General features: G+C 42.9%; 1 protein-coding gene across 3 annotated transcripts in view; it reads right to left on the reverse strand.

Moving 5' to 3' along the window:
• Nucleotides 1-26,220, reverse strand: part of LOC118506296 (neuroligin-3) — a 64,052-nt gene extending 37,832 nt beyond the window's left edge. The window contains exons 1-3 of one of the 3 annotated variants that reach the window (XM_036043235.1): nt 25,728-26,220; nt 24,124-24,211; nt 11,034-13,462 (exon numbers count right to left, since the gene is read on the reverse strand). In XM_036043235.1, coding sequence (XP_035899128.1) covers nt 11,034-11,266 — 233 coding nt within the window. In that variant the 5' untranslated portion in view covers nt 11,267-13,462; nt 24,124-24,211; nt 25,728-26,220. Of the gene's footprint in view, nt 1-11,033; nt 13,463-24,123; nt 24,212-24,351; nt 24,687-25,627 lie in introns of those variants that run through there. The other 2 variants (XM_036043233.1, XM_036043234.1) reach the window with 2 other exon arrangements.
• Between the last annotated feature and the right edge of the window lie 1,700 nt (nt 26,221-27,920).

A 27,920-nucleotide genomic window follows, 5' to 3' on the forward strand; every position in this document is an offset into this window, starting at 1 on the left:
GCACACCTGCTGCTGATGAAGCTAATCATTATAGTGATACCGGAAGAGCATCGTTGTTTGTTACCCAATTTTCACCCAAACATCAGCTCCTCCGGTCGGCCACCTGCTCCACGCACACACGGGCACGTTCCGGGCACAGGAAGGAGTCAACTAGCCAAAAACTAGGCAAATGTTAAGCGCACCGTTTGGCTAGCATGCCAGCCTCAAAGCATGTTCTTCCGTGGAACTATGAGCGTAATGAAATACGCAGCTGGTTAGCTAGGTATTACAAGGGTTGTTTGTGCTAAAGTTTAAAACAAAATTTGAAACGAAAGAACACCACGGGTGTGTGTGTATGTGTGTGAGTATGGTTGTGTGTTTTGTGAGAACGGACTAAAACAGCTTCCCGACGGGACGCAGGCCACCGACGATGATAGGGATGGAAAGTAGAAACAAATGATTACGCTTCCTGGTACGGTACACGACCACCGTGGAAAAGGTGAGCGCCAACGGTGGTGAAAATATATTTGATCTTTTACGCTCGGTTATGGCGGTGAAAACAACTGTAACAGACACCGCACACTTAAGCACATATTCACACACACACACACACGGGGAGGCAAAAAGCTCATACATCATGGTAAATGTTGCACCTGGGTATAATATTTTTAGATGAGTTCCGGGACGGGCCTACCATACCTAGACGCGAACCCACCGCCGAACGATGATTACGAGGCGGAACAAATTTAGGTGAGAAAAGAGTGGCCTACACTTTTGTCTACTGGAACACGGTGGCCTCATTTCGGGGTGTGTTTTTTTTTTTTTGCACTAGGTGGTGGTGAAAATTATGCTTAATCTCTGTTGTTCCCCGCTACTTCGACCGGTGTGTGAAGGGACGGTTCAACGCGTTCGCTTCGCTGACGTTGTTATTAATCGCTGTGAAAAACTACCCACTCAAACCACTAGCCCCACCACGTGGCTAGATGAGTGGACATTACGAGCTAGCGGTTTTTCCTACAGATACGGGAAACGGCTTATGAGGCAGCCTAATCCAAAGATATGATATTTACAGAAAGCGGCCAAAATACCCCCTATTCGTTTCCGGGAGCGCCTTTTTTGTCCCCTCTCGCACACGAAGTTGCTGACGAGTTAAACTCTACCACTACCGGTTCCCAGGTAAGCGGTGTACCTTCAGAAAATGAGGTTTACTTTGGAAAAAGCATCCCATTCCAGATGGTGTTGCTTTTTTTCTTTGCTGCCACCCGCTCGCTTGCTAATTGAAATGAGTCCGATGGGTGGACGGTGAGCGTGGGTTTTTTTTTGTTACTCGGGGTAAGAAAAGCTGCTGCATGCATCTCTGGCTTTGGGTTGCAAATGTAAATGTGGACGGGTGGATGTTCAAAATCGATAAGACCAAGGATTAGCTCGCCACCCGTACAACGGGTTCACGGGCTTGACTTCACGTGTAGCTGTAAAAGGGATCAAGGATGCAAAAAAAAAAAAATCGGCACCAGAGGCAGACGCAACTTCCTCTCTGAGTGGTGCTTAATCCAGCAGCTTTTTTGTGTGAGCAAACTTTTCCCCAAAAGCTGGATAAAACGGGTTTTTGAGTTTGATTTGGATGGTAGAAAGCTGGGCTAAAGCTTACGAATACTTTCACACCGGCATGGATCAATACTCCCCTGATCCTGATTCAGTGCACACGCTTGGTGTGTGTAGATGATGTGCAGCACGTGAGTGATTTTGGGGGTAACTCATGAAAAGAGCAAATCCTTGTCGTAAAGGGTTTTTGGTGATGAGAGTGTGTGTAGTATGGTGAAGGTAAACAAAATCCAACAATGTTTTTCGTCCGTACTGCTTCCAAGAAAAAGACTCAATATTTTGAGAAACAATTTCCGGTCACTGTGCAGACGTTACTATGTGGTAAATTTTCATCACTACACACACCCCCCCACGTAACCATAAACAACTCGGAATGTGTGCAATTACATTTCACGACCAACCGAACTTCCCTGAACCCCGGTTGCGTGGGTACGATTATGAAACTTTAATTTATTTCCTCAAAATTAACGCTCACCCATTGTGCGTGCATCCAGCGTACAGCAGCCGGGCGGCAATAATCCCCGGGCCGACCGTTTGGCCTAATACGTGAAAATGGGCCACGGCCCCCCCAAAAACTGTACCAGCAGCATGGTGCTAGGCTGCGAAAGATGCTATCACGAAGCAATCGTACATTTGTGATGCGGTATATGTGTGTGTCTAACCGTCCCTCTCCCCCCGATAAATCGAAAACGACACCGACCTTTTCTCGATCTCGAGCCGGGTTCACGACGACGAGATTGCGTGTCACACAGCTTAACAGGGGCGATAATTTTCGACATATCCTACCCGCAAACTGTGGGTTGGCCACTTTTTGCGTGGAGTGAGCGCCTCGGCAAACGCTGGAAGAACTACTGTGAAGCTTTCGCAGCGACATAGTAGTCGAACGCAAGCGCGAGAGCATTTACATACCGATGCCATTATATTGAGGTAGCAAACATTAGAAGTTAGCATTGGGTCGGTGTGGTGGGTAGTTTGGGCGTGGTGTGTTGGTGCGGAATCTCGGTCTGATTCGAATTTCGGAACCTCCGAGGCAAGAGCCGAGGATTGACTGTATAATTGCTAATTCTACAGTATCTCCGAATGAAATCATTTGGGCGTTCGCTCGTTACTCGACTCGTGCTCACATTCTCGGTCGGTGGCTTACGCTTGCCACAGTGGTTATGGGTTTTGCGGGTGTGTGTGTGTGTGTGTGTGTGCGTATGCTTCAAACAGGACACGTTAGTGTGTTGTGTCTCGCAGCACAAAGTCCCTGCTGGTACGCTTCGAGATTTATCGACAATGCTGAGAAGTTCGATTCCGATGGTAATTTATTTTACAGTCCAGCGTGCTCCTTCCCCAACAACTGTCCCGGGTCCGAAATTGGTTCCGAAAGCCGGAAGAGGGGACCGAGCTTCGGCAAAGGGGTGGATGATTGTGCGAGCTATGTCCCATGTTTACAAACACGCTCACAGTAGTCCTAATTTATGTGCAAACATGACGTTAATTATGTTTTGAACCACTGCGAGACAGTGTCGGTTCTGGGGCAGCGTTCGAAGGTGTTGGAGGGTGGACGGTTGACGGTGGACCCCGGAACGTACTCATGCTTACAATAGTTGCTGTTTTGTTTAATCTTTCCTCGGGGCAATGCAGGACCGTTGCGAGGGTCGAGCGAGCGATAAGGAGGTGAATTGATAAAATGGATCAATGTGCCTCCATCGGGAGAGTGATTAGCATGCGGGGCTATCTTGCTCAGGAATTATTTTAAGATGCTAATGTAAATGAAGCCATAATTAATACCTCTGTTTCGGTACGGTTGGAAATCTGTTAGGCGTAAAAAGACGCTCTTCTTCGTTCTATTGTCAGTGGCTTATGCTTGCCATTTGATGGTCTACTTACAATGTGCCCTAGTTCTGGGAGTTTAAGTGCTACAATGCATCCAGACGTAGTTGAAGTTCAAGTTGCTTCGAACAGGCTGATCAAATTCTAGCATGTTTTGCAGTGTTTCGTAATGAATCCTTTGTTTAATGCTACTGCTTGATTCTATTTTCAAGAAAGTAATTTTGAGTTCAAGAGAAGTTTACTAAATGGTAAATAAAGTACAAATAACCTTAAACAAACTCTATCGAGAACTTGAGTTTTGAGTTTGTTTACTGGTTGTGCTCACCAAAGTTGAAAAGTTGTTTTCCTGGCCGGCTTTTGAAGAACTTTAACTGTAGGTATTTGTGTTTTCATTATCGCCCTGAGCAAATCAAAGTACGGCTATTTCTTCCCAATTAAAAGGCTGGCAGTAAAGATTGTACAGGACTTCGGTAGGTGTCATTCAGCGCATCTTTGAATAATTTATTGCAATATCACTAGTAAGCTTTTCAAGCAAAAAACGCACAAGAAGATACAATTAACTGCAAGACCGAATGGAGAAACTAAACGCATCGAGCACGGCCAGCAAGCATGCCTATAATTTCCCCAGTGTGTTGTGTCTTGACAAAACTCCTTTTGTCTAGGTACGCTTCACAATGGCAACAAAAGCCGTCAAAAAGAACAAACATTTATAAACTGGTCTAAGCCGAAAAGTTTTGAGAGTTTTGCGTCAAGACAAACGCAAAAAAAATCTTCAAACCGGCCTCAACAAGACGGAGTCAAACCTAACTTCGTTGGGAAAAATTTGTTCTGCTACGTTCAACTCTTGCCGGTTCACTGAAAACTGGTCTAAATCGATTGCAGCCGACTCGGATGGAATTGACGGATCAGGGCTGCGACTCACAACGGACAAACTTTCGATGCGTCAAGTTTTCGATTACTGGCAGCGCTCGTCACGTAGGTTCGCTGCAGATTGGCAGAAAGTTTACCAAGCCCTGGCGCCCGGTTTTCTGTGCATTTTTGCCGCCATTTTTTCCCTTGGTGCAGTTTTTGCCTTTTACAATCGTGCGCCTGTTTGAGTTTCACCTGCCTGGTGAAGTGAATTGGGCGGGAAGCGAAAAAGAGGCAAAACAATTGAGTTAGAGAACTTTATTTGCCGAGCGATGTTTGATCGTGCATATTTTAATAATGGATGGGCACTGTCTATGATTTTGTAAAGGAAAAAATATGTTACTAGTCAGTCAATAACAGACGAAAAAGCGAGAGATATAAATATAAATGTTGTTAAAGCTTTAAAAAAATGTGCAAATGGAGAATTGAAAGGAATGTTGTTAAAAATGCTGTTAGCACATCGATTTTTTGCATGATCTTAACAAATATAGGATAATATCTGCTTAAAAATTTAAAGTTTTAGTTGGTTGTTGAGCTAAAGTTTTTCACGTTAGTTTTGTTACGTTTGATGGGTTTCAATATGGGCATTTTTATTACATAAATATAAATTAAAACAGTATCTTTCACATGCTGCTACCATATGGTACAAAAAAGGGCAAAATTGTGTTTATTTTTGAATTAATGTTCACGTGCGGTCAATATGGCGGCAAGCCGTCTTACTAGAAATATAAATAAAGAAATATAAAATAATTATTAAAAACAGCAGTTTACGTGATAAGGACTGTTTTGATAGACAAAAGGAAATATATCTACTCACTTCGAAACAATTACTCTAAAGGCTCATCGCTGTTATGAGATTCTTGTGTCAACAATGAGCTAAGTTACGTGTGATGGCATAGGTGATTTGGGCTTACAGGGGGCTGTTATCTTAGGACGCTTTCGTATTAAAATAGGTGAACCATGAGATCAGCTAGGAAGCTCGTATTCGGAACAAATGTCGGATCGTAGGTCATAAAGAGTTTGGATGTTAAAGTTTCAGAAATTATCCGGAGAACTCTACAAATAGCTTGCATGTTTTACACGATGCGTAAAAATATGCGTTTTATCATACTGTTACAAAAGACCATGCGCCTCCATTTAGTTTCGTCTTCTGTAGCTCAATGCTTTTTATTTTGTCTAACCAAACGCCCATCACTACTACACAACAACAAAAAAAAAAAAAAAAACAGCTAACCGTTCATCCATGAGATTCTTCACCAAGACCAACCTTGTTTTCCGTTCCATGAAATTAATGGTCCAATACTTCCATTTGTCACAACGAGCACAGCACCAACTGCTGCTGACCTTGTGAAGTCTGCCATGCCCATCTTCTTGTTCGCGCACTAGTGCTGTGTGCAGTTATTGATGGAAGAAATTACACGACCGTCGAACGAAATGAAAAATTACTTCAATGAAACCAACAAAGGCCAACAATACTGCCATCAGCCAGCAACTGACAGAACCCGGTACAATTTGCGTCGAAGTGGAACACGATGCTGGTTGGGCACCATTACTGGGCTAAATGCTTTTCCGTCGCGTCGAAATACCACCGTGCGCCTGCCATGTTTACCATTACTGTGGTCCCGCAGTTTTTCACGCAGTAAGCCATTGGCTCGGCGAGCTTTTCAGCTAAAAGCCTTTAGCTTTCTCGTGCTTTTCCGTTTCCTTTGTTTGGCTCAGAATGTTGCCCATCTCGATGCTGATGTTTGTGTGTGTGTGTGTGTGTGTGTGTTTGGTAAAACTTAGGGCTTACTCTAGCCACTTTCGTTTGTGTGATTGCCGATAGCCATTGGCGCCATCGCTATTATGGGTGCTTCACGGTCGATGAAATAGGCGGCGGTTCGAATGGCTCTGAGGTTTGACCGCGACTTAGAACGAAGCACTTGCCTGGAACTGTTTGGCCGTTTGGCACACTGTCTTTGGTTTGTTGTGCTCTTGCACCATTCATCGGGATGGCTTGTTTTTGTCTGATCCAGATTTCTGTGTATAATCAATATTATGGAGCACCCCCTAGCAGCTCGGGCGCAATTTTCAAAGCTAATACTGCGCAAACGTGATACAGTTGATTTTGGTTGGATTTCATTTTCATTAGAAAAGGTGCGATCTTTACATGTAAGCGCTCGGACAAGGCAACCAGTCACGTTCAGCGATAAAACTGTAGGTATAAGACAACACGAAATCCACAAGCCCTTTCCCGAAAGTATCTATTTATGTAGCATTTTATCGGCTTGGAGGTTCAATGGAATTAGATGCAAACCAGTCAAGGGCTACAGTTAACTTCAATAAGAAGAGTTTAGTTTCTTTGCATTCCTTACGATTTGATAAGAAAAGCGCAAAATGGACTGCAAACGAAATTGCTTAATTCAATTCAAATGAAGGTGCCTCCACAGCTTAGACTTGGCGTTTCAAAGTTCGGTATCATTCACCAAGAAAATTGATAAAAATTGCACCGCTCCCGACTTGTCTAGCAATGTTGCGGAACAAATTTCGCCAAGCAAAAGCATCGGCCTCATATTTTTATTGCTCATGCCGTATACGTACTTTGCTGGAAAAAGACCGGCTCCTGCCCGTGTAGCCCCTACAATTGTCGGAAGTGTCTACAGCAGCACGATAATAGCGATAGTATGTTAGCTATTTTTGTTACATGCTTCGAATGGAGAATGAAGCACGGGAAGGAAAAAAAATTGTGTTTCATTTATTTGCTTCGTATTGAAAGCAGCAAACGCAACAACAGCAACAAACCAAACCAAGTGAACCGTGCAGAATTGAATAACAAGAGAAAAGGTCCCAAGCACACCATTACGGGCAAAAGCAAGGCGCCTGATTTTCCACGAAACGACCGTGTGGCAATAGCGTGTGCCCGTTAAATTGTGTGCCTGCTACGAGTATGACCCACGCCAGTCCAGTCACCGTTTTGGGAAACATTGGAAATAATTTGAGCCCTGCAGTGGCCAGGTTGTTTTGGAGCGAAAAGCATCTGCGTACGGAAAATGGTCCCGCTCTAACGGTCCGCTCGGATGGTCTGCGATGCATAACGAACCCCGGAACGATTTTTTTGTTAGCAAAACTGTGATAACAACAAACTGTTTATGGGCAGTGCGAGCAATGCTTAAGTTTTAAAACTTTCCTTTCCGCATTCTTGCAGTGGCCACGTGCACACTTGTTTGTTTATCAGATTTCGTGCGATGTAGACTTCTACCATCTGGATAGGATATGTTGGACGTGTACTATAGGCAGATAAAAACAGATTATCGCACCAAGGCTTTTCTTCTAATTGCGCTTTGGTCACTTATTTACATAAAAAGATTAATAAATTTACAGATTGTTGTTTCATTCTATTCCATTTTTACCGGCAGACTTCCAAACATAAAAAAACATCGTGTCACGAGCCCAAATAATAAGTGCCAATCAGCAAATTTAGAAAGTGACATTTTGTCAAGCATTAAATTGAAAGTGCCCTCGTAGTGCGTGCAAAAACACATAGACACACTCACACACAGATACACGCAAAACTGTCGTGTTTGAAAAAACAAAAACACACCAGCCGTGCGCTGATTTTATGCATGCAAAGGTGAGTGAACGTGACCGATACAAAGTGTTTTCACATTCATAGGAAAGGGGGCCCGAAATATGGGCCCATGTAGGCGCAAAATGTCGATGCCATGTTCGTGCGTTTGACAAATAAAAGAAACGTGCTCCATTAGCTTTATCAATGCTGGTACGAATGCTACGATTGATTCGCATTAGTCGCACCATCATCCGGTCGGGGATAGGGGGTCTGAGGATGAAGATGAGCGTGAGTGCGCGAGGGGGAGCCCGAGTTCATGTGCGTGAAAAACGCGAATGCAAATCGGTGATGTTGTCGGTTTGCAGTTCTGTGCCATGTGCCTTACATGGCATATTTTTATTTCATGCTTTCATGCCCTCACCGAACGTTTGCCAATTTTAGTGCTGGTCGTCGTTTTTGTTTTACTATGCTTTTTCCCCCTTTTTTTTTGGGCACTAAATCGTCAATCAAACTACTTTATGTGGTATTTTATCGATTTCTCTGGTTGTGGTTTTGGCTTTTGGTTAGGTGACCTAACATTGATGGAGGTTCAGCGAATGTTTTTTGTGGAATAATATTGATCGCAGGCTGTACTTTAGTCAGGGCATAATAAACCATGTAAATATGAATAAAAATTAGAATGTAATTTGTTTGTAAAGAAGTTGTAAGAAACATCATCCAAAGGGTCACATATCAGACGGCTTCCAATCGTAATTTAAAACATATCATCAACTTTTCAATTTCCTCTCACTAAGGCTGCAATCCGACTCTGACATTTGCCACACTACCCATCGGTGTTTAAAAGTTTGAGCATCACAGAATTCCGGTACGTACCCAGCCACACAACAACTACACGAACGACGTAGATATATTTTTCTTTCCTCCATGTAACTGATGTGCTGTCCCCATCGCATAAAGTTTATAAATAGATTTTCTTCCGGGGTTTTAGCGTGAGAAAAGTCTTGACTTTCCACATGTCAACCAGTAGTAGTGTAGCTCGTGTGCGTGTGCTGTGTACGAGGACATCACCCGTACCCCGTTGTGGGACGTGTGCCGTTTTCCGGGTTGACAATGGAAAAGTTCCTGTGTTTGGGGATTCCCACAAATGGTGCTCAAACAAGCTGCACCGCACAGATTCACTTGGCCAGTGGTATATGATTATAGTTTCGGTCGGAAACATTAGCTGCAAGTACTGCATTGATTGGATTAAACTTTTGTAAAATATTATATTTGTTCCCACATTCTCGACAACTGCAGAACGTTAACTTTGGTGAGCAACGACGTGCGGGCTTTGTAACTTTTCCTAGAACTTGCTGTTCGTGTGTGTCGCTCTAGTGTGTCGTGTAATGTAGCAAAGATGACATCTTGTTTCACACCTGCTGCATGAAGATAATTTTCTATTCAAATGTTTAAATTCAGGAGAATGTTATACAAGAACTCTTTTGCTGTTGGAATGTACAAATATTAACGAACGTTTGACAACATTTTTGCCCAGTTTGTGTTTATCTTTACCATGCACTAAAGGGATGAAGGTAAGGTTAACCTAAAATTTGAGTGCTGCTTTTTATCTTTGTAAATTCTTGAGAATTTCACAGCGAAGTGTTGTGCGTATTCAGCTCGGCTGTGCTCAGTTTGACGCTGTCATGTAAGGAATGATTCGCAGAATTGTCATATGTTTAATCTTCCATTCAACTGATATTCCATCGAGTGGCGTTCAGTGTGTTATTATTTGTTCAACTTTCCGAGCATCACTTCAGTCACTCTATACACTGCCAATCAAACTAAATTCTTGGTAAGAAAGTAAATTAACAAACTGCACACCATGAGTGCATCGAATCGAAGAGCACAGTGACAGCCCTCAAAATGGTTGAAAATTGAAATAAAATGGATAATTTATGTAACGAATTCCACCAACTTTTAATTAAAACTGCTGCTGCTATTAGATGTTTCCCAATTCGACATACCATCATGTCAGCCTTTCGGCTTTGCATAAAAATGGGCCAAACCATGTTTTGGCTCAACTTTCATTTTTTCATGTCGCGGTCAATTGCACTCCATTTTGTTTTGTACCGAGTGCTCCGCACTTGAGGCAGTCAAAAGAAACTGTGAATGGTGTTAATTGATAAATTACATCATTTATCACTTTTTGTTCGGGATCTGAGCCGCAAAAAAATAAAACCAAGCCCCTTTAACAATAGCATTCTTCCAACGGCGTGAAATGCTTGATGGGATGTATAGTGAGGCACGCAGTTCAGAAGGAACAAACAAAAACAGAAAAATAAAAAAAAACGGTGTCCAAAAAAGTCTTCACGCTGTTGTAACGCAACCCTTTTCAATCTATGTCAAAATGAAAATACGGGGTTATTTTTTCTTTCGGGTGTTAAAAAAAAGTTCGGGTGGCAAAAGAGGCTTAGTTAAATTTAATAACATTTTCGAAAATAAAAGTGTCAGTGTCATGAAAGATTGCCAACACACACACGCTCAACGGGCACAGTTGGACAAAGGACGCGCGAAAACAGAGCGAAATGTTTACGATGCACAGTAGAAGATTTCGCTCCAGCAGGGCGAAGTTTTATTTGATTAAAGTAATTTCAGAATTTTCACGCATGTTTTACTCTATTTTTTCTGTTGAACTTGCTACAGGTTTTGTGTTGTGTCTTTATGGCGTATGTAGTAGCATGAGAAGAGTATAGAGAAAGCAATTTTTTTTTTCTTCAAAAGTCCTATTAAACTATATTTTCATAAAAAAATAATGCTTTAATCTTTGTTACGTGATTAAATATGATAGAAACTAAAGCGAATAAAACGGAACCATTTGACGAGCAATAGGAGTATAAGAAATGGAGACGCCTGGTCTTTTATAACGTTGAAATGAGTTATTATTCGAATTGCTCCATTTCTCTGTTGGATATACAGTTTTAGGACTTGAACGTATAACCAATTGAATCTGAATATTTTTTTGTTTTTGAAACTACCATGATAGTAATTCATGTCGACAGTTTCGCGTATCTTTCACAGGGACGCAAAACAGATGGAGGCGCCTGGTCTTTTGTACCTTCCGTTAAATTGCTTCATTTATTCATTGAAAATACCCGTATATGAACTTGTTTACGTTAACATAATTGAGTCATTCACCTACCTGTTCATTTTAGTTGGCGGGGTGGCGTACGGGACACCAAGGAACGCTTCGATGGGTTTGAGAAATTTGTAACCGTCCAATGGCAGCACCAGTCCCTGCAACCGACCGTACCGCGTCTGTACGATCCGATTGCCGAGGCGCGAATTTTTGTACAGATCCATCGTGGCACCGTTCAGGAAGCGCACCAGCAGAAAGAAAACGATGCAGAAGTATTGAAATTTCACGAACACCATTTTTCCCCGATATTCTATTGCCGAACTGCGTGTGTGTGCAATTTACGATAATTTGTTGTTGGTTTGGGTTCCTTCTTTTTCACGAACTAGACTATTAGCGAATGTTTTGCATCCGCTTCTACTTCGACACTATGTACAATCGGACGGTGACCTCCTGCAATGGCGTTTTATCGTAAATGGGCTGTTGTGAATCTATTTATTTGCCTGATGGATGCAAATGGTATGTAGTCACAGTAATGTTTTTTGCTCTTTCTCTCTTTCTCTCTCTTTCTCTCTTCTATTGTGAAAACATTAACTCAACTGCTGGGTAATATGAGCTGTGCGCTTGCTGAGCAAATTATCCACCACAAGTGCTGCGAAGATGATCGCGTTTGCATCACAGCTAATGTCCTAACACTTCCCGAGTTACGCGTCTTAACGAAGCGAATCCACATCTCGAGAGCGATTGAATCCGTGCTGAGTAGGTCCGTTTTGCTGACGTTTTGCACTTCAAGCCCCACTCTGTTTTTTTTTCAGAAATGGTGCATGGACACTGCTGCTGGGCTATCGTTAAAATTCGTTCCGCAATGTGTTTGGTGCTGGCGCGATAGTTCTTGTCTCTCTCTCTCTCTCTCTCGTTCACACCAACCACTCGATCGCTAATGGCGTTCACTGCACGGCGGAATATGCTTTGCACTCGAGCAACTTGGTGGTCGCTTGGAAGTGAAGTTTCCTCAAGAAAATGGTGCAAAACTATGCAGCACCAGCGGTGCGCACCATTAAAAACAACATTTTATGACGATGCTTTGCACACTGAAATCGTTTCCTTCGCCACTTCCCGCTCGTTTATCGCGTTTTTATTCACTTTGGCGTCACTATTTCTCATCGAAAAACACTTTTTCCCTGCCGTTTCAGCGCGGTGGCACACCTCGCCGGAACACGCAGCGGTACTTTACACTTCCGGTGAGAAAGCATTTTGCCGGTCTTGATGCGGAATCCGGTGGAACGATGGTTATCGGCAATTGGCTGCAATTTATTGACTCGTCGTTATTGGTGCACTAGAACTAATTGCAGAACAGCGATTGAACCGCAGATGCACTGGGTTGGCCATCGTTGCTGATGGCCGGTACGCCCCGGTCCAGCAGCACCAGGAAAACTGTTAGATCGTACGATCGGCAGCTACACCATTTCGATTGTGTTTGTGTCTAGCAGCACCACAATGGCGTGAGCGTCCGAACGACCACCATTCACCGAGCTTCATTAGGAAGCACCTTTCTTTTTCCGTCGTTGGCGCAGAAAAACGTTCGCCACAAACGATAACATCACACACTGTCTCTCATTAGCACCGAGAGTTATGATTGCTCGACCGACACGGGACACGGGGAACAAGTTGCGACTAAAGGGATGATCCTAATGGTAGTTTCGGGATCGCCTCAGCCGGAGGGCCACACGTTCGACCCAGCACTGATTCACACCAACACTCGTTGACCACACACGAGCCGCCTTTCACTGGACGCCATTGCCCCGTGTCCACAGGGCCGGACAAAGAAATTGCTACAAATCGCCAGGCAATAATCTTGCAGCCGTCTTGCCGCTATCCACAACGGTGGGAAACATTTTGTCAACAGATCGACCAGATAAGAAGCGACAGACTCGCTCGCAAAACGGGTGCCAAGGAAACTGCTCACACAATACAGTGGGCTGGCGTATCACTTCTCAAAATCCGACGATCCATGGGTCATTCCAGGGACAACTGATTGCATGAACAGACCGGACCGGAACATGATGCTAGCGAAACCTCACTCCTCAATGTGTGTGTGTATGTATCATTTATCAGTCTCGACCGTCATAAACAGTGATACTTAATGATCCTTTGGCCATGGTGGGCGATAGTGCTGCTGCTGTGCTATTCCGTTGCGGTCCACTCACACTCACACACACACTCAAACACCAAGTGTACCGGAGCTGTAACCTTACAGGACGACTGTTTGCGCTGCTGTACTGCTGCCACCACGATGACTATCGAGGCATCGATGACATTCGTCGAACTTTTGTCGTCGCGCTGGGACTTTCTGGCAAAGCGTATCCGTGCAGTGGATTTTTTTCGTCCCGTACATAATTGGGTGTGCTGTCGTGTTTTTGTTTTTCTTCTTGTTGGTCTCTCGTTGAACTGCCGTACCAGTGGCGAACGGTCAATGTTACGGCCGTGTGGTGATTCTGAAATGATTGCAAGGATGGAAAGAGGAAGAAAAAACACGGTTACATTGTAGCAATTTCAGGACGAATTTGTCGAGGTGGAAAAATGTGAGCCCCCCACTATACGTAAACATGATGTTGAAAAGTGTGGACTTCGATGAAAATGGATGCTGGTTTGGTAATTTAAAAACAAAGGTGTTTTTATTATTGATTTGGTGGATATTAAATTAACATTATTCGTATATCAAGTATTTTATTTGATTTATTTAATAAGACCCTCAGTTGCATTAACTAACTCCTTGGTAATGCTTTCTTAAGTTGATTAACATGTAACAAAATAACCAGCAACCTAGCTAATCGGACTTTTATTTTCATACGGAAGGACAGTATATCTGATCGCATTCGGATCGTTCAACTCAAGTATTTTTTCGCCAGACAACTCAGAAATGAAAGTCTTCAAGCTTTCAAATTTGTAGCCAAAAAAGAGAAGAAATGATCCGGATTTCATACCCTTCGTGATATAAACTAGAGGCGCTATCTATATGCATGCCTTTAACCCTGCTAAATATATCCTTTCTTTACCTTTCCGACTTATCTAATATATTCTACATATTAAATGAAATAGCATGAAGGTATATCATGCCGAACAGTTTAGTTTTCCCTAAAACGAACATGATCACACACTAGGTTATGAAATTTTGTTCATTAATGTAGCATGTCAATACAACATTTTTTTCCTCATTTCATAGAAATGGCCTGCCCACTCTGCTTTCCCCTATGCAGTATTTAGCTGTTATAGAAAAAAATAATCACACCGCCATGATCATCATAAGTAGCGCATGCCTCCGGTTGTCATTCAGTATGGTCATTTATTTACTACGACTAGTCGTGCCCAACTAGCTCCGGAGATTTATTTTTTTCCAAATTACAAACACGCAAACTTTGCTCGGCCTAAGCATACAGCACCGGCTACACGGACCGTACGAACCGATATTAATTACAAGGAATAACGAGTGCGTTTTTACTATTCATAAATCTCTGCGCTCCACAACATACTCTGGCAACTCATTTGCAGGAGGTCAGTGCTGTCGGCCAGCAAACCAGGATAGTTTTGCACCAGCACCAGTGCAAGTTCCCTTGGCGACCGGCGCTACGTACGGTACGAACCGCAGACGCCTCAGGTCGTCCAAACCACAGGCACCAGATGCAACCGAGTTCGGTCGGTTTTTCGTTTCGTCTGTCGACAAGGATGATGACGGTGGTAACATTTCGGTGGAACTGAATGTTTCGTATGGGAGAGATTTTTGTTGTTGTGCACCACAAACCATGTACAGACTGAGTTTTTGCTGCTATTGAAAAATGCTAAATAAAACTCACCTTTTTCCCACAATTTAAAATTACCAATACATGTAATGCACATTAAAGTTTCGCTAGAAGAAAAAAACCGACTCCATCGGCTCCCACTTTAATCTTCTCAATGTAACTGAGAGCGTGTCAGCAATGATGACGATTCGATAAATTGCGTGGATCGATGCATCGTTGCTCGTGCGTTGACGGTTTGAACTTTTTTAATTGTGCACTGTTTGGAATTGTGCGTCGCGTTTGCCCGACTGTCAAAAGCGAAACATTGAAGTAATGAATTGATTGGGATTACACCCAACCGATGTGTCTGGGTTAAGTGAAATGAATAATAATCATTGCGCAATGGCAAACATCACCTTCCACCGAGGTGAGTGTCAGTTATGAATAATTGGTCAAAGATTGCCGGGCAAAATGCGAAATGGGGAAAAGAAAGGACGAACGTGATCACGCTGTACGATCAATCTGAATGATTGAAACGATTGCGCCCATGCTTTCGGATGAAAATGTAATTTAAAACGGGAAATGATTTTTTGCCGTTGCTATGCTTAAAATATGGCCTTCAATCATTGATCCCCTTTTCGAATCGTTAATTCATATTCTTTTTTGTTAATGTTTAATGCATTGACAAGCTTAAAAGCGGGTTTCTTGTAGCGCTACAATAAAAAAAAACTGCTCTTCGAAGCGTCGTTTAACAAATGTATCATAAGTTGCTTTGCATTCGCAGGAAACGCGCACAAATCCAACACGAAGCAAAGCTTTGATAAGCATCCTTACTTTTCTCTGTACAATTCTAGCGAAATCTAGAAGAGTTAATGGTTTGCGAACCGAAAACAGCTTCCATTCCAGGAACTGTGTCTCGCAAGCGGCCCCTTTGAAGTGTATTACGCTGTACATAGCGCTCAGGTAGGAAACGAAAGCGAACGAATGAAACAACGGCAACAAAAAAACACGATCGTCTCGGTTTACGAAACACTGCGGGCGTATTAAGCCTTATTGGTTTTTTGGGGGCAAATTTAAATCCTCACCGTCCTTGTGCGCGAGTGGCAAGGTAATTGAAATGGATGTAAAATGTTGTTTAAGCATTCTGAACACGTTGCCAGACGCGAGAAAGCTACCTGCCCGAGCACAGCAAATCCGTCGCCCGTTGTGTTTTTGCTTATTCAATACGATTTTGAGTTTGGTTACGAAAATAAAATTTACTATTGCCAATATTTTGTCATGCAAAAGTTGGGCGGCTGGCTGAAAGGTGCCAAAGATGGCCGACAAATGTCGGGGATTAGCGGGGAAAAGCTTTTACTAAAGTAAATTCAGTTACTAATCCGCCTTTAATTTTAGCGCCAATGGTTGCGTATTGATGGGCTTGTGTTTCGGTGTATCTTAGGGGAAAATTCTTCGAAATTGTAATCGTATTTTCAAGGTTTATCGCATTGGAAAAGCATTTACCAGGGCAATTAGTTGGCGATTGAAGGCAATGAAAGAAAAGCACTAATGAATTGAACTATTTCAAAGAAACTGGAAGAGGCGTAAGTGCTATGAAAACGTAGTTTGTAACTTTGATTTTGCTAACATTTCATATAATTATTGAAAGTGGTTTTCGATTTTCTACAATCTCTAATGTACTTTTCCCCAAATCTGCTCAATGCAATCTTATCTTGTGTTATCGCGAAAGAAAATTTTATTATTTTCCATGAAAAAAGTATTATTTTCTTCCTCGTTTTTCCCCCCTTACATGACACAGTACACCCTCAGGCGACCAGTTTTGGAACACGAAAAAAGGAGAAAAAAATTTGTAACCTACCGTATTCTCCCCGAGCAGTATGAGCAAACTCCGGGGCCGAAAAGGAATTAGTACAACGGGACAAATCGAAGATGAAAATTTTCCATTGATTTTCAAAGGCATCGCAAATATGCGAACCGTTGTAGACCCTAGGGCAACCTCATGTATTTTTGTGTTCGTACCATCCAGCAGCAGCAAATAACAAAAAAAAGGAGATAGGAAAGAAAAAACACTTCGAAAAAAACGGATAAGAAAGCAGCTTCTTCAGCGGAAAGGGAGCGAGCTTTTTTTTACTCTCTCTCTCTCCGTTTGTTAATAATACAATACACCGAAAGGCGACCATATTTTTACGTGTCATCAGCAGATGGGATTAGTGAACATTCTTTTCAGCAAGCGAAGCGATTGATGTATTACGGTGGGTGCTCTGTGTGTATACAGCTGAGCAACAACACACGATCCCCAAGTCTTTATGTTCGCGTGTGTGCGTTAAGAGCTTTTTCGTTTTATTTCTGTATGTGAGGATCAAAGCATTATTGACCCACAGTATTGAAAAGAATGGTTTAGGGAGAAGTCAGTCGAACATTGAATCGATGATGGAGTTTAAATTAAATTCCATGAACCCATCTCTGCAATTGCTAGCAAAGGGAGAAAATTTGATGAGCGTTAAAAGAGTACAATGCAACAATTAACATAAAATTGTAATCGATTAAAGGCAAAATTCTTCTAGAAAATTGTCCCGGGCACCTAACACATACAGGTATGTCAAACCAAAGGGTGGTACCTTCGAGCGTCGTTCACGTCGTACAGGCGAAACACCTTAACCTTCTCCTGAACGTAAATGACGCATGTATGGCTATTCTAAAGCACATCAAAAAGTGGCCACTGAAGTGGGTACGGTACGAACCCGGTAGTATCTCCCGGCCAAACATTCTTCCGGTGTTGTCGCTGCTTCCGTATACCGTCCGCACGATCGCTTGATGCATAATTGATTGCAAGTGTTTGCCATGTACGAAGCATCACGGTCGTGAAAGGGGCGAGCCTCTGGATCGTAGCGTGAGCGAACGAAAACCTTCCAGCAGCGATGAAAAGCTGACGTAGGAAAGTATTATCCATAGTTTGCTACCCGGGCACACACACAATTTCCATGTCGCCAAGCAGAAACCGGCGACTGTCCAATGGCTTCCGGACATGGTATATCGAGCGTACTATCATCTGCTAGCTCTGCTTTCACAAGGTTTCCCGCCCGTGGGACAACGCGCGACGGATGAAACATCCATCACCTATTCGTGGCAGCATCGACGGTGTTCAATCTGGTACCCGGTTGCTAACCGGTGTTAGGTTGCGTATAAAAGCGGCACTACAAAAAAAAATGAAAAATTATGGATATCGTACCAAGATCTCCTAGCGCAACGGGTACAAAAGGTACGAAAAGGGGGATAAAAAAAAGGAAACGACGGCAAAGCAGTAATTGCACAACTTCGAGGGTCTCATCGTACCCGTTAACAGTATGTCAGGTCTAAAAATACAGAGAAAAGGCACATCTTGACACGTTTCCCAGGCTGGCAGGTAGATTACTTGTTAATAGTGATGGTAACATTATAAGTGTGCTTCAGAACCGAGGTGGATGTTTAAGGTCCGTGGTAGAACAAACACTAAATGTTTGACCATTATATTACCGTTTGATGTAAAGAGGTAGACTAGTTTATTCCAATTTAGGAAATTATATTTATTAGCAGGTGCTTTTGAGGTTAATTTATCAGTAAATTTCATCAAGAATACTATAAAAATGCTTTTTTTGTTGTAGATATTATCAAGTTCTTATTGGTTTCCTTTCATAGCTTCACAAAAAAAAAACCATTTATTGCCGTTTATTGGTGTATCCTTCGAGTAAATGGTCACATTCTGCCCAGAATAACACATTCTGGATGTCTATTTTGCTCTTCAAGGTTAGATAGAAAGTGATGAAATGCTGGGTAGCCAACGCTTGAAGAATACATGTACACACCATATACAGACGACCAATTTCCGTTGGCATCTGTTCGGCTTTGTCTGAAGCGATAAATTTTCTATCACACTAGAAAAAGCCGTCTAGCTTTGGCAAAGCTGGTTTCTCATCACGATAATCAGTTACGCACTGGTACAGTACGGTCGAAAGCTTCCCTAACCAGTGCAAGCATATGTTATCCTCGTCCAAGGCCGAGTCAGGCACTAGAACTCCACCATATCGTGCATCAGTCAATCTGTTACGGAAGCTACGGCTCTCTCATAGGGGAACAAGTCGGAAGCAGAATAGAAGGGGGCAAGCCATTGAAGAAACTCTGCTGCTCATTCCAGAAACAACAGCAACTGCTCTGATTGCGGATAAGAATCACTCATAAACAAGATAATCCAATTACTCAAAGAGACACATCAAGACGATTCCGCTTTGTTCGTCGATTCTTGCGTCGATTGAAAGGGCAGAGCGGGCTGAACAACGCTAAGTAACGTGTACTGGATAGTTTTACTATCGATTGACGTTTGATGTGCGTGGGGCGGTGGAAAATGCACGACCAGCACCTACCTCGGTACGGCGTTATTGAGATGACCGGATGGATAATGAATTTACGCACATATTTGCCAACCTAATGAAGAATTCCCGTGAATCACCTCTTCGGACATCGGTTTGGCTTTATGCTGGAGCCGCATAAAACTTTGTGATAGAGCTGGTACGCAAAATTATTGATCTTTTTGATATCTTTTCACGTTACCAGGGTCCCATAGGAGCCCGGTAGGATTACAGTATTGGATTGGATTACAGTGACAGCAACTTCACAACCAATGTATTTTATGTGCTCGGACATTAAAACTATCCTTTGGATATAATAAGACAGAACAGATGATGATCCAATTTGACTTACTCCGAACGCTACCAAAACTTTGGCTCCTGCTTCAAAACTTTTCAAACTTCGGTGAAAAGAAAATGGTCGGCATATTAATATCTTAACCGCGTGCTTTGTGAAGATTTCGGCGTTTGGTGAATGAATTTTGCTTCGCACCCATTATCTTCGATCAGGCGCAGGCGTCAAATGGCATGGGGTGGGTAGCAAAAATGTAACAAGCGTAGTGCAGGTCGGCATTGTTGTTTGAAGACAGAGTCTGGTGTAATACTTTCTACTTCAGAGTGAGCAAAATTTATAAAAATAGACGATATTTCCGGACTCTCTACGACGATAACTGACTAGCATTAATTTCGCATTCGACTCGAATGGTAAAGTAGAGACATAAAAAATTAAAACCAAGCACTTCCAGCAGCTTGAAACCAAGAGATGGATGAAGCTTAATCCGAACACCAAAAAACAACAGCAAAATGTTCCGACACGCTATCCAGCGGGCGACCAGGCATCCCGACTGGCATGATGAATGAGGAACGGACGGAGCGGTGGACTTTTTCCGAGTGAAATTGAATGATGGTAATAACAGGGTTCACGTGATTATGCTTTGCTACATCAGATGATGTGCCAACTCATTGTTGGCCCGGTCGTTACAGATGGAAAAAGCGGACAGCCCGACCACGGATCTGGGCAGATGAATGGGGCTGATTTTCTCCATTCCCTGCAACGTTCATACGTGTGTGTGCTTGTGTGTTCGTATCTGGTTGTAGTATTGGTCCTATTTCCATCTACCCTTCGCATCGCTGGGACGGGAAAAACACGCGCGAACGTCAGTTTAATCCTTCCCGAGGGACTGTTCAGTGGATGTGAAGTGATCCTTAATTCTCCCGGGGGGTGAATGGGCTAGAATGAAGCACTTTCCGCTGTTTTCTCTCTTGCTTCTATTCTCACTTCACGAATCACACGAAGAAAAGGCACACACACACACTTGCCGAGCACCACCGAAGCGTCCCCCGACGCCTAGATCACGCGCCCTGGCATGTTGTGTCTGGGTGTGCTCGGGGAGGCTATTTTGCATACAGGCAAAAAAGCATCAAATGGTATCAAAAGTGTGTCCCCTGTACGAAAGGAACTCGCTTTGCCTTTGCAATGTCCCGAGGGTATTCCACTGATCCTGCTGCGAGTTTCCCGGGACCTGACCCTTGCATACCCTTGCACCGCAACATCATCCGTTTCCTAGCCTTCAGGGGTTTTCCATCAACCCGGAAAGGGTCCCGGATTTTGTTGTCACAGGACCGGTCCACTTCACGGTGCACGGTGGCGTGCACGGAGCGGGCACGTGCGTTGTAAAACCAAAGCAAACCGCTCCAAAGGATTTAAAGTATTGTTCCTTTACGTGTGTGAACATCATCACGAGCTATCATCATCCTGCCGACCGGTACACACTACAAATGAGGGAATCAATTTGTCGTATCCAAAAGCGAAATGTCCGAGCCTCATATGACTGCTTGATATTTCTAGGTTTTTGGGGGGTTTAAAGCAAGGTACGCCGAACCGAACCGAGAAACCGAGAAAGATTTTGGCCCATGTTTGATTTAGAGATGACCATCTATCTCATTCTTTACCGAGTATAGATAGTAAGCTGCGTTTGGTTTGTTTAGCATGTTTTATCTACGCACGAGTTTGTTCAAACAAGGTAATCCAAATAAAATATTGTTTTCCCATTTCTTTTCGTTGCTAAACATATTTCACACGATATTGAAACAGGCAAATCGGTCCGAATGAAATGCGTTGTTGTTGTGCACAACGCACGCAGCGGGACCGGACACACATAACTCAATCCATCATAAGCGTTTGAAGTCGCCTAACGGCCGGATGGGGATGAACGAAAACAACCAGAACCTTCGGAAGGATCGCAATGGGGTTTTGACCTTTTTCGGGACGATTTTCTCTACCCTCTACCCCCACGGTCCACGCTGGTGCCTTACACAAACGGCAGCGGATAATCTAGATGATTCGCGTGCGAAGGCTTTGAAGTATTTCGACAAAGGAATTAATTTTTCCTTTGTAAAACGGTGCGTGAAGGGCAGAGATATGTGCGGAATTTTACACATGCAGATGACAAACGGTTTTGTGATGTGTATTTATTATGATACTACACTTAAGTGTGTAGTGAAAAATGTAACAAAAAATCAAACCGTTCTTCAAACAGCTAGAAGAAACAAATCTTGAAATACGCTCTTCAATGATGATTTTTCCGCTCAAAACGTTACGATACTGACAGTTAATCTTTCCGGCTATGTTAATCTGACGCTACGGTGTGCTTGCGCAAAAAAATCCACAGTTTGTCCTATCTAATGGTTCAATAACAGTAAAAATAATTTTTCTCCCACACCCCGCACGACGTGAATTGGTAATTTAAGTCGCACGGTAATGCTAAGAAAATTTCCACAGCAACCACGCTTGGCAGGGAGTGGTTTTGGGGTGGGTTTCGATAAGACGCAGCCGTACATGCTTACGAATACTTTTTCTTTCACATCTGCATGCAACACCAACGCGTGACGTTGTTTTCGCACAACGAAGCGGTGTGAAAAATATCCATATTATCGTAAAACTTTACAAGGATCTGATAAAACAAACCCAAGAAGCCAATTGTATCTTCATCAGGGCGGCAGGTAAATTGAGTTTTGTGGGTGTAAATGTGGTTTTCGACTCGTCGGTCACGTTGCCTGGCGAACGGTTGGTAGCGTGTATTGTTTTGCGGTTGCCAATTTTGCCAAAACAGTTTTGCAATATAGCTGTTACCAACGGAAATGATGTAGCTTGCAGAACTCCCAGCTAGTTTGGCGAAAATCTATGTACATGCTGTACAGTATGTCGCTACTGCTTGTTATGTTTCCTGTATGCTTTCTTAGAATCTGCAAACACTCTATCATTTAAAGTGATATATTTTTACCACCAGCCTTCATCACACACACATAAATCGCTAGACTTTGCACAGTTAAGCTGATTAAAACTTGAAAATGGTCCCGCTTCCAGAGCGTCCCCAAATTTATGTTACGTTCGTGCGCATAAATCTGTCGTTTTAGGGAGATAAGTGGAATTTATTAAAGTAATCTCGTCCGGGTGCATGCTAAAGAGGATACGCTCGCCACGCGACATATGGCAGTTTGTAAACATCTTATCGCATTCGGCTACTAGCAAACCGTAATCGTTAGCAACAGTAAAGAACCAACGTTCTCGGTATCTCGTTTCACTGGAATGTAATCGGAATATATCTTTGGCTGCACGAGTTTTGCTAAATTGTACACGTTCTTGGTAAAATTCTTCAAGCCGACCGATTTTTGAATTTTTTAACCACACACACACACACACACACATTCACCAACCGTAACCAAATTTTGCCGCAAGTCAAATAGTCGTAAAACCCAGCAGCTCGCCGAACAACATTTATCACCTCGCCCGGAAGGCAGCTGCGACCGAAACCGTGAAACCTTTACGGATCATCCCTTTCCCGAACGCTTCAAATGTCACATCCCTCATCGCTTCAACAATCGTGGCCAGGCTCCCCGCTCTCCCCCCCCCCCTCCCCCTCGTCATTATCAAACCATCAGTGTTCAGTTCATCGCGGTTGTAAATGAAGCATAATGAGCACTTGGTGTAGGACTTCCACGAATTGATGGAATTAACATTTCATGGTTTTTGGTCGCTTTCGCACACTTCTCGCCTCTCGCCGACCATCCATTATGGTATCCCGGTATCGAACAGAAAGGTGTGCGCTTGATGACGCACCTTTATCTTTCTGCCACCCTCGATTGGTTTTCACATAATGATTTGCTGAAAAAGCCCGGGATTAGATGATGCGTGCTGAGGGGGTAAAGGTATTATGGTTGCCGGAAACCAGTTTTCCGGTTTCCGCGTAGGCAGCGGCAAGCAGATTAAGCCGTATTCGGGTGGCGTTTGCTGCGTGTGTCGAACGAATCAGTTGTCAATTTTTCGATCATTTTCAACATTGATCGATGCTGGAAAGTGATATCGTGAGTATGGAAAAAAGGTTCCATTTATATCTTTTTGTATCGGTTAATCGTAACCGCAGGCAGGGGTTTGAAGCAAAATATTATTCAGTTTAATTAGAGATGCATTCATCAGGGTTAACAATGACAATTATTTCAGGTGTAAAAGACGACAAACGTTCCATAAAAGCTTTTGTTTCGTTTAGTGTAATTACAGTCCATTCAATTTCATCCAGTATCCGTCGAATGTACTGAGCTATGAATTCAATTCATTCATCTTAAGTTATTATCCCAAGTGATGTCTTATTCAAACGCGAAAAACTAGACTAGGTTTCCTTTAGGATGCTGATTGATTTCTAAGAACCGTATTTCACAATAAACAGAGGCTAACCAAAAAATCGTGGCGATCCGGTGGCCCAGGCGACCGGGGATCAAATCCCATCCGGACCGCCTCCCCGCACGCAGGGCTGACTACTTTACTAGGAGCAAAAGTAAGTCATAGAAAGCCAGAAATGACAGGCCGAGACCTTTAGAGGTTCTAGTGGCAAGGAAGAAGAAGAAAAAGTAACAATAGAAGTTGTTTGTACGACTTTAGTTTAAAACACCACTACTCTTTTTATTTGAAACATATTAAACATCAATCAAACTACGAAATCTCACCTTTTATGTATCATTTTTCATTATCATTTATATTTATCATTTTAACACTCTATTTGCTGTAAGCTTTCGTAGTATCCTGAAATCTTCACTGAAATTAGTAAACCATACACAATCGATTAAACACAATTTCAAGAAACACAATAACGCACTAATACTTAAATTCGATAATTATATCCTTCGAATCGAACACCAAGATTTTGTAACATCATCTGATTTAGCCACACTCACAGCTTTCAAAATTCGATTGAAATTGCTCCATAAAACAATTCGCTGAGGGTACTTTTTTGCCCACATCACTGCACCAAACACCGAGTGACACAAGCTGGCAGCACTGAAGCACGTCACTTGCCCCGGTCGTCGAGAAGGGAGCTTCCGTCGAGTATGATCTCATCACATCAGGGCACAATTAACACTCGATTATTGCACTGTAGCCATTTGTTTTCACATTTCCACTTCATTTGACATCCAATCCAAGGTGATATCATTGTAAACAATTATGTCAACATGAAGGACGACAGTGCTCCTGTCCTTGGGAGGTATTTTCCAGTGCACTCGTTATTCTTCCACCGTTTCACCGTTTTTACAAGCATTGCAAACTTTAATTTCTCACAAAAACACACACCACGTTTCGATTTGCAGCTCCGCTCACTTGCAAAAGCTGTGCTGGATGGTGATGTTTGTGATAGGGGAGCAAATTCAGCCAGCTCCAAGGGTGCGTTTTCCTTTGCCTGCAAATGTCACATCCTGTCTGAATGCTGCCAGCATCATTGGGTCGGCAGCGCCCTCTCGTGTTGGGTCGTACGCTATGCACAAACACTAACAACACACTTTTCACGACCCGTATGAGTGAGTGCAACACTAAATGTGGTACGATTACTGTAGCCAAACGGAGATAGAAACTCTCTCACTTTGGAATATTTTTTTTCCTCGCTGTGGTATTTTCCACGTCTCCAAGCCTGGCTCACACACAGGGAAACCCATTCCAGCCTTCTCGCTCTCTCTCCTTCAATAATTCACTTATTTTTCATTTTGGCTTTTGCAGATCGATATGATTTAGACATTTGGCACGGTAGGTCACTACTATCCACAACAATTGGAATTGCCTGCGTTGCATAAACAGCTTTCCAAATCTAATAAACACTGGGCAGTGTCGTTCCGTTTGTGCTTCTTATTAGCCTTCCGTATGCAAACACACCAACACACACACACGTACACGCTGAGGTGTGTCAAACGCAGATGCCTTCACGCATGTTGTCATTTCCATCTGACATTTCCCCACAGGTACAACTGACAAATGGTTTATTTGCAGCCGATACACACTTTCACCAGCGCACTTTCACACGAAACCCCACAGTATTCCACACCAAAATGCCTGTTGGAGTTGGCGAAAAAGCTCTCCCGTGCATGGCGTGTCACGGCTCAGCAAGAAAGATGGTAGCACCGAACACACATTCACTACATCCACAGCTCGACCCCACCGGCACAAGTAAGCTTTCTTCCTTACCCTCCACAGCCTCCTAAATCCTTGGGTGAGAGAGTTGGGGGAAGAAATTGAGGGTGATGGATTTCGGTGTTGGCTGGCTAGCCGGAACGGAATCACTCACGGACTGAAGCTACCATGCAGGAAGCACGAACGCCCGAAGACTGACGGGCGAGCCCAACCAGCATCGGCACCAAACGCGTCGAGGGCAGCTCGTGCAGCTGTATGCTTTCTTGTCGGGCCATCGTGAACTGGTGGGGGATTCGAACCGAGCGTGAAATGCGCCGACGCACCAGCTCGTCGGGGAAGCTTTCGTGGGATGGAACGTGGTAGGAACTGTTTTACCACATGTCCATACAGGTGAGAGGAGTAGAAAGCAAAAAAAAAACCGGGAATGGTGAGAAAGTTTGAGCGATTTCTTCGAAAATTTGAGACACACTGTACGATCGGCCGCTGTAACTCAAATCAGTTCATGGCGATAGAATGGATTCATTTTACCGTTCTTCAAGGCGGAACTCACGGTTGAAAATCATTGCGAAAGTAACTCAGACGAGCCTATCTAGCTGCAATTGTAGGTCTTATCACCAAGCTTTATCATTTAAGGGGATTTTTAAAACAAAGGCATTCCTACAGCTCTGAAGCAAACGATCTATATGTACTCAGTTTGATCAAACAGCAAGGTTGAATAAATATTAAAAGAATGACCCGTGAATATACGATGTCCAACAACATATGATTGACATGGAATTAGATCCTCGCAAGAGTAAACATCACTTGAATAATAGAACTTTGCAGGTTTCGACGATTGGATTTTTCTTTCTTTCCCAGCCATCAGGTAAGCATCAAGGTAAGCGATCAAAAAGTACGGGACATTTCGGAACTTGGAATTGCACATTGAACCGTGAGTGAATCATTTCGAAAGGTTTTTTTTCGGATGTTTGAACCCTCGTCAAACTGGTACCCGGTTGCGTTGCGGAAAGGTATCACAAAAGGAACAGTTAACTTCGCTCATCAATCACGCTGAACTTGCGGGATAAAGTTAGAGATGGAATTAGAAGAAGAGCAAGAACAAAAAAAAAGGCAAATATCAGCAATAATAAACAATTTATCAATCATCAACTGATCTGTTAGTTTAAACCGTGGGGCAGTTACCTTTCTGACCCTGGGAACAATAGAATTCAGAATTATCTAGACGGTTAGGCACATTAAAAAGTTGTATCAGAGTTGACAATTTAACAGCATCGAAGCATCAACATCATACATTAAAATTTATTAAGCTCAAATGCAATGAACCGAATTACTTCTAAAAAGAGCAGAAAAAAGCTATGCTTTAAAAGATCCATATCCGTAGGTTGCTAGCTTGCAATCCATCACTTGAAGGCCGTTTTCTGGCACACAGGTGCAGACAAAGCTTGTTTTGGTGTGGATGCTCCACGGTAAAACGATTACAGTAAAATCCATCCAGCGAAGAGATCTGTATTAAGCAGATGATTTAGAGGATGATTAAGGTTGTTAAATACCATGCTGTAGGACGCACCCACTTGGCTGAAGATTAATTCTGCAGCAGGCTAGCGTAAAGCATGTGATAAGTTGGATCGTAGGGGATTTTTTTATTTTTTGCTGGTGGTTATAAGCAATTAACCATAATAAGGTAGGTCAACAACAAAAATTTAAGTATTCCATCAACAGGTATAATCAGCGTATCGGGTTTTGACAAAACATAAAACCTGTACGCTATTTCGCGCAAGACATTTAGTCCCAAAAATCGTCCTTCTGTTGCGTGACTTCATCTCAATCCAACCTTCAATCCAGCATCTTCACGAGAAGACAAAACTTCTCGAAACCGCCCGGAAGAACAGCACATTTGTTTCGCTCGAAGAAAAGTTCCACGGGATAGAAATTGCTTACGATTGCAACATTACCTCAAGACTTGAGTGAAAACTGTAAACGTTGAATTAATTGCTTTCGTTCTTTTGCCTTCTTCTTTTCCCTCTTACCATCACAACGAACAATGGAAGCGCACAAAGCCGGGACGAGCGACGAAAAAAGACTATCAGCAGCGTCATCATCTAAGCGATCTAAGAAGCAACAAAGGTAATAAATAACTTTACAGCACATTCGATCACATTGTGGTTTCAGGTGCGCCGTAAGAAGGTAATGAATATCTGCAACATAAATCTTCAGCCTTATAGCAGAAGTATTGTGATGATGTGGCAGAAAATGAAATTGTTTCAAACAAAATTGCTCCGGATGATATTAAGTGATATGATCTACGATATTGGGGAAACATCCCGACTGATGATTACCATTTGAGAAT

The sequence above is a fragment of the Anopheles stephensi genome, chromosome 2 (assembly GCF_013141755.1).
Source record: "Anopheles stephensi strain Indian chromosome 2, UCI_ANSTEP_V1.0, whole genome shotgun sequence".
Lineage (NCBI taxonomy): Eukaryota > Metazoa > Arthropoda > Insecta > Diptera > Culicidae > Anopheles > Anopheles stephensi.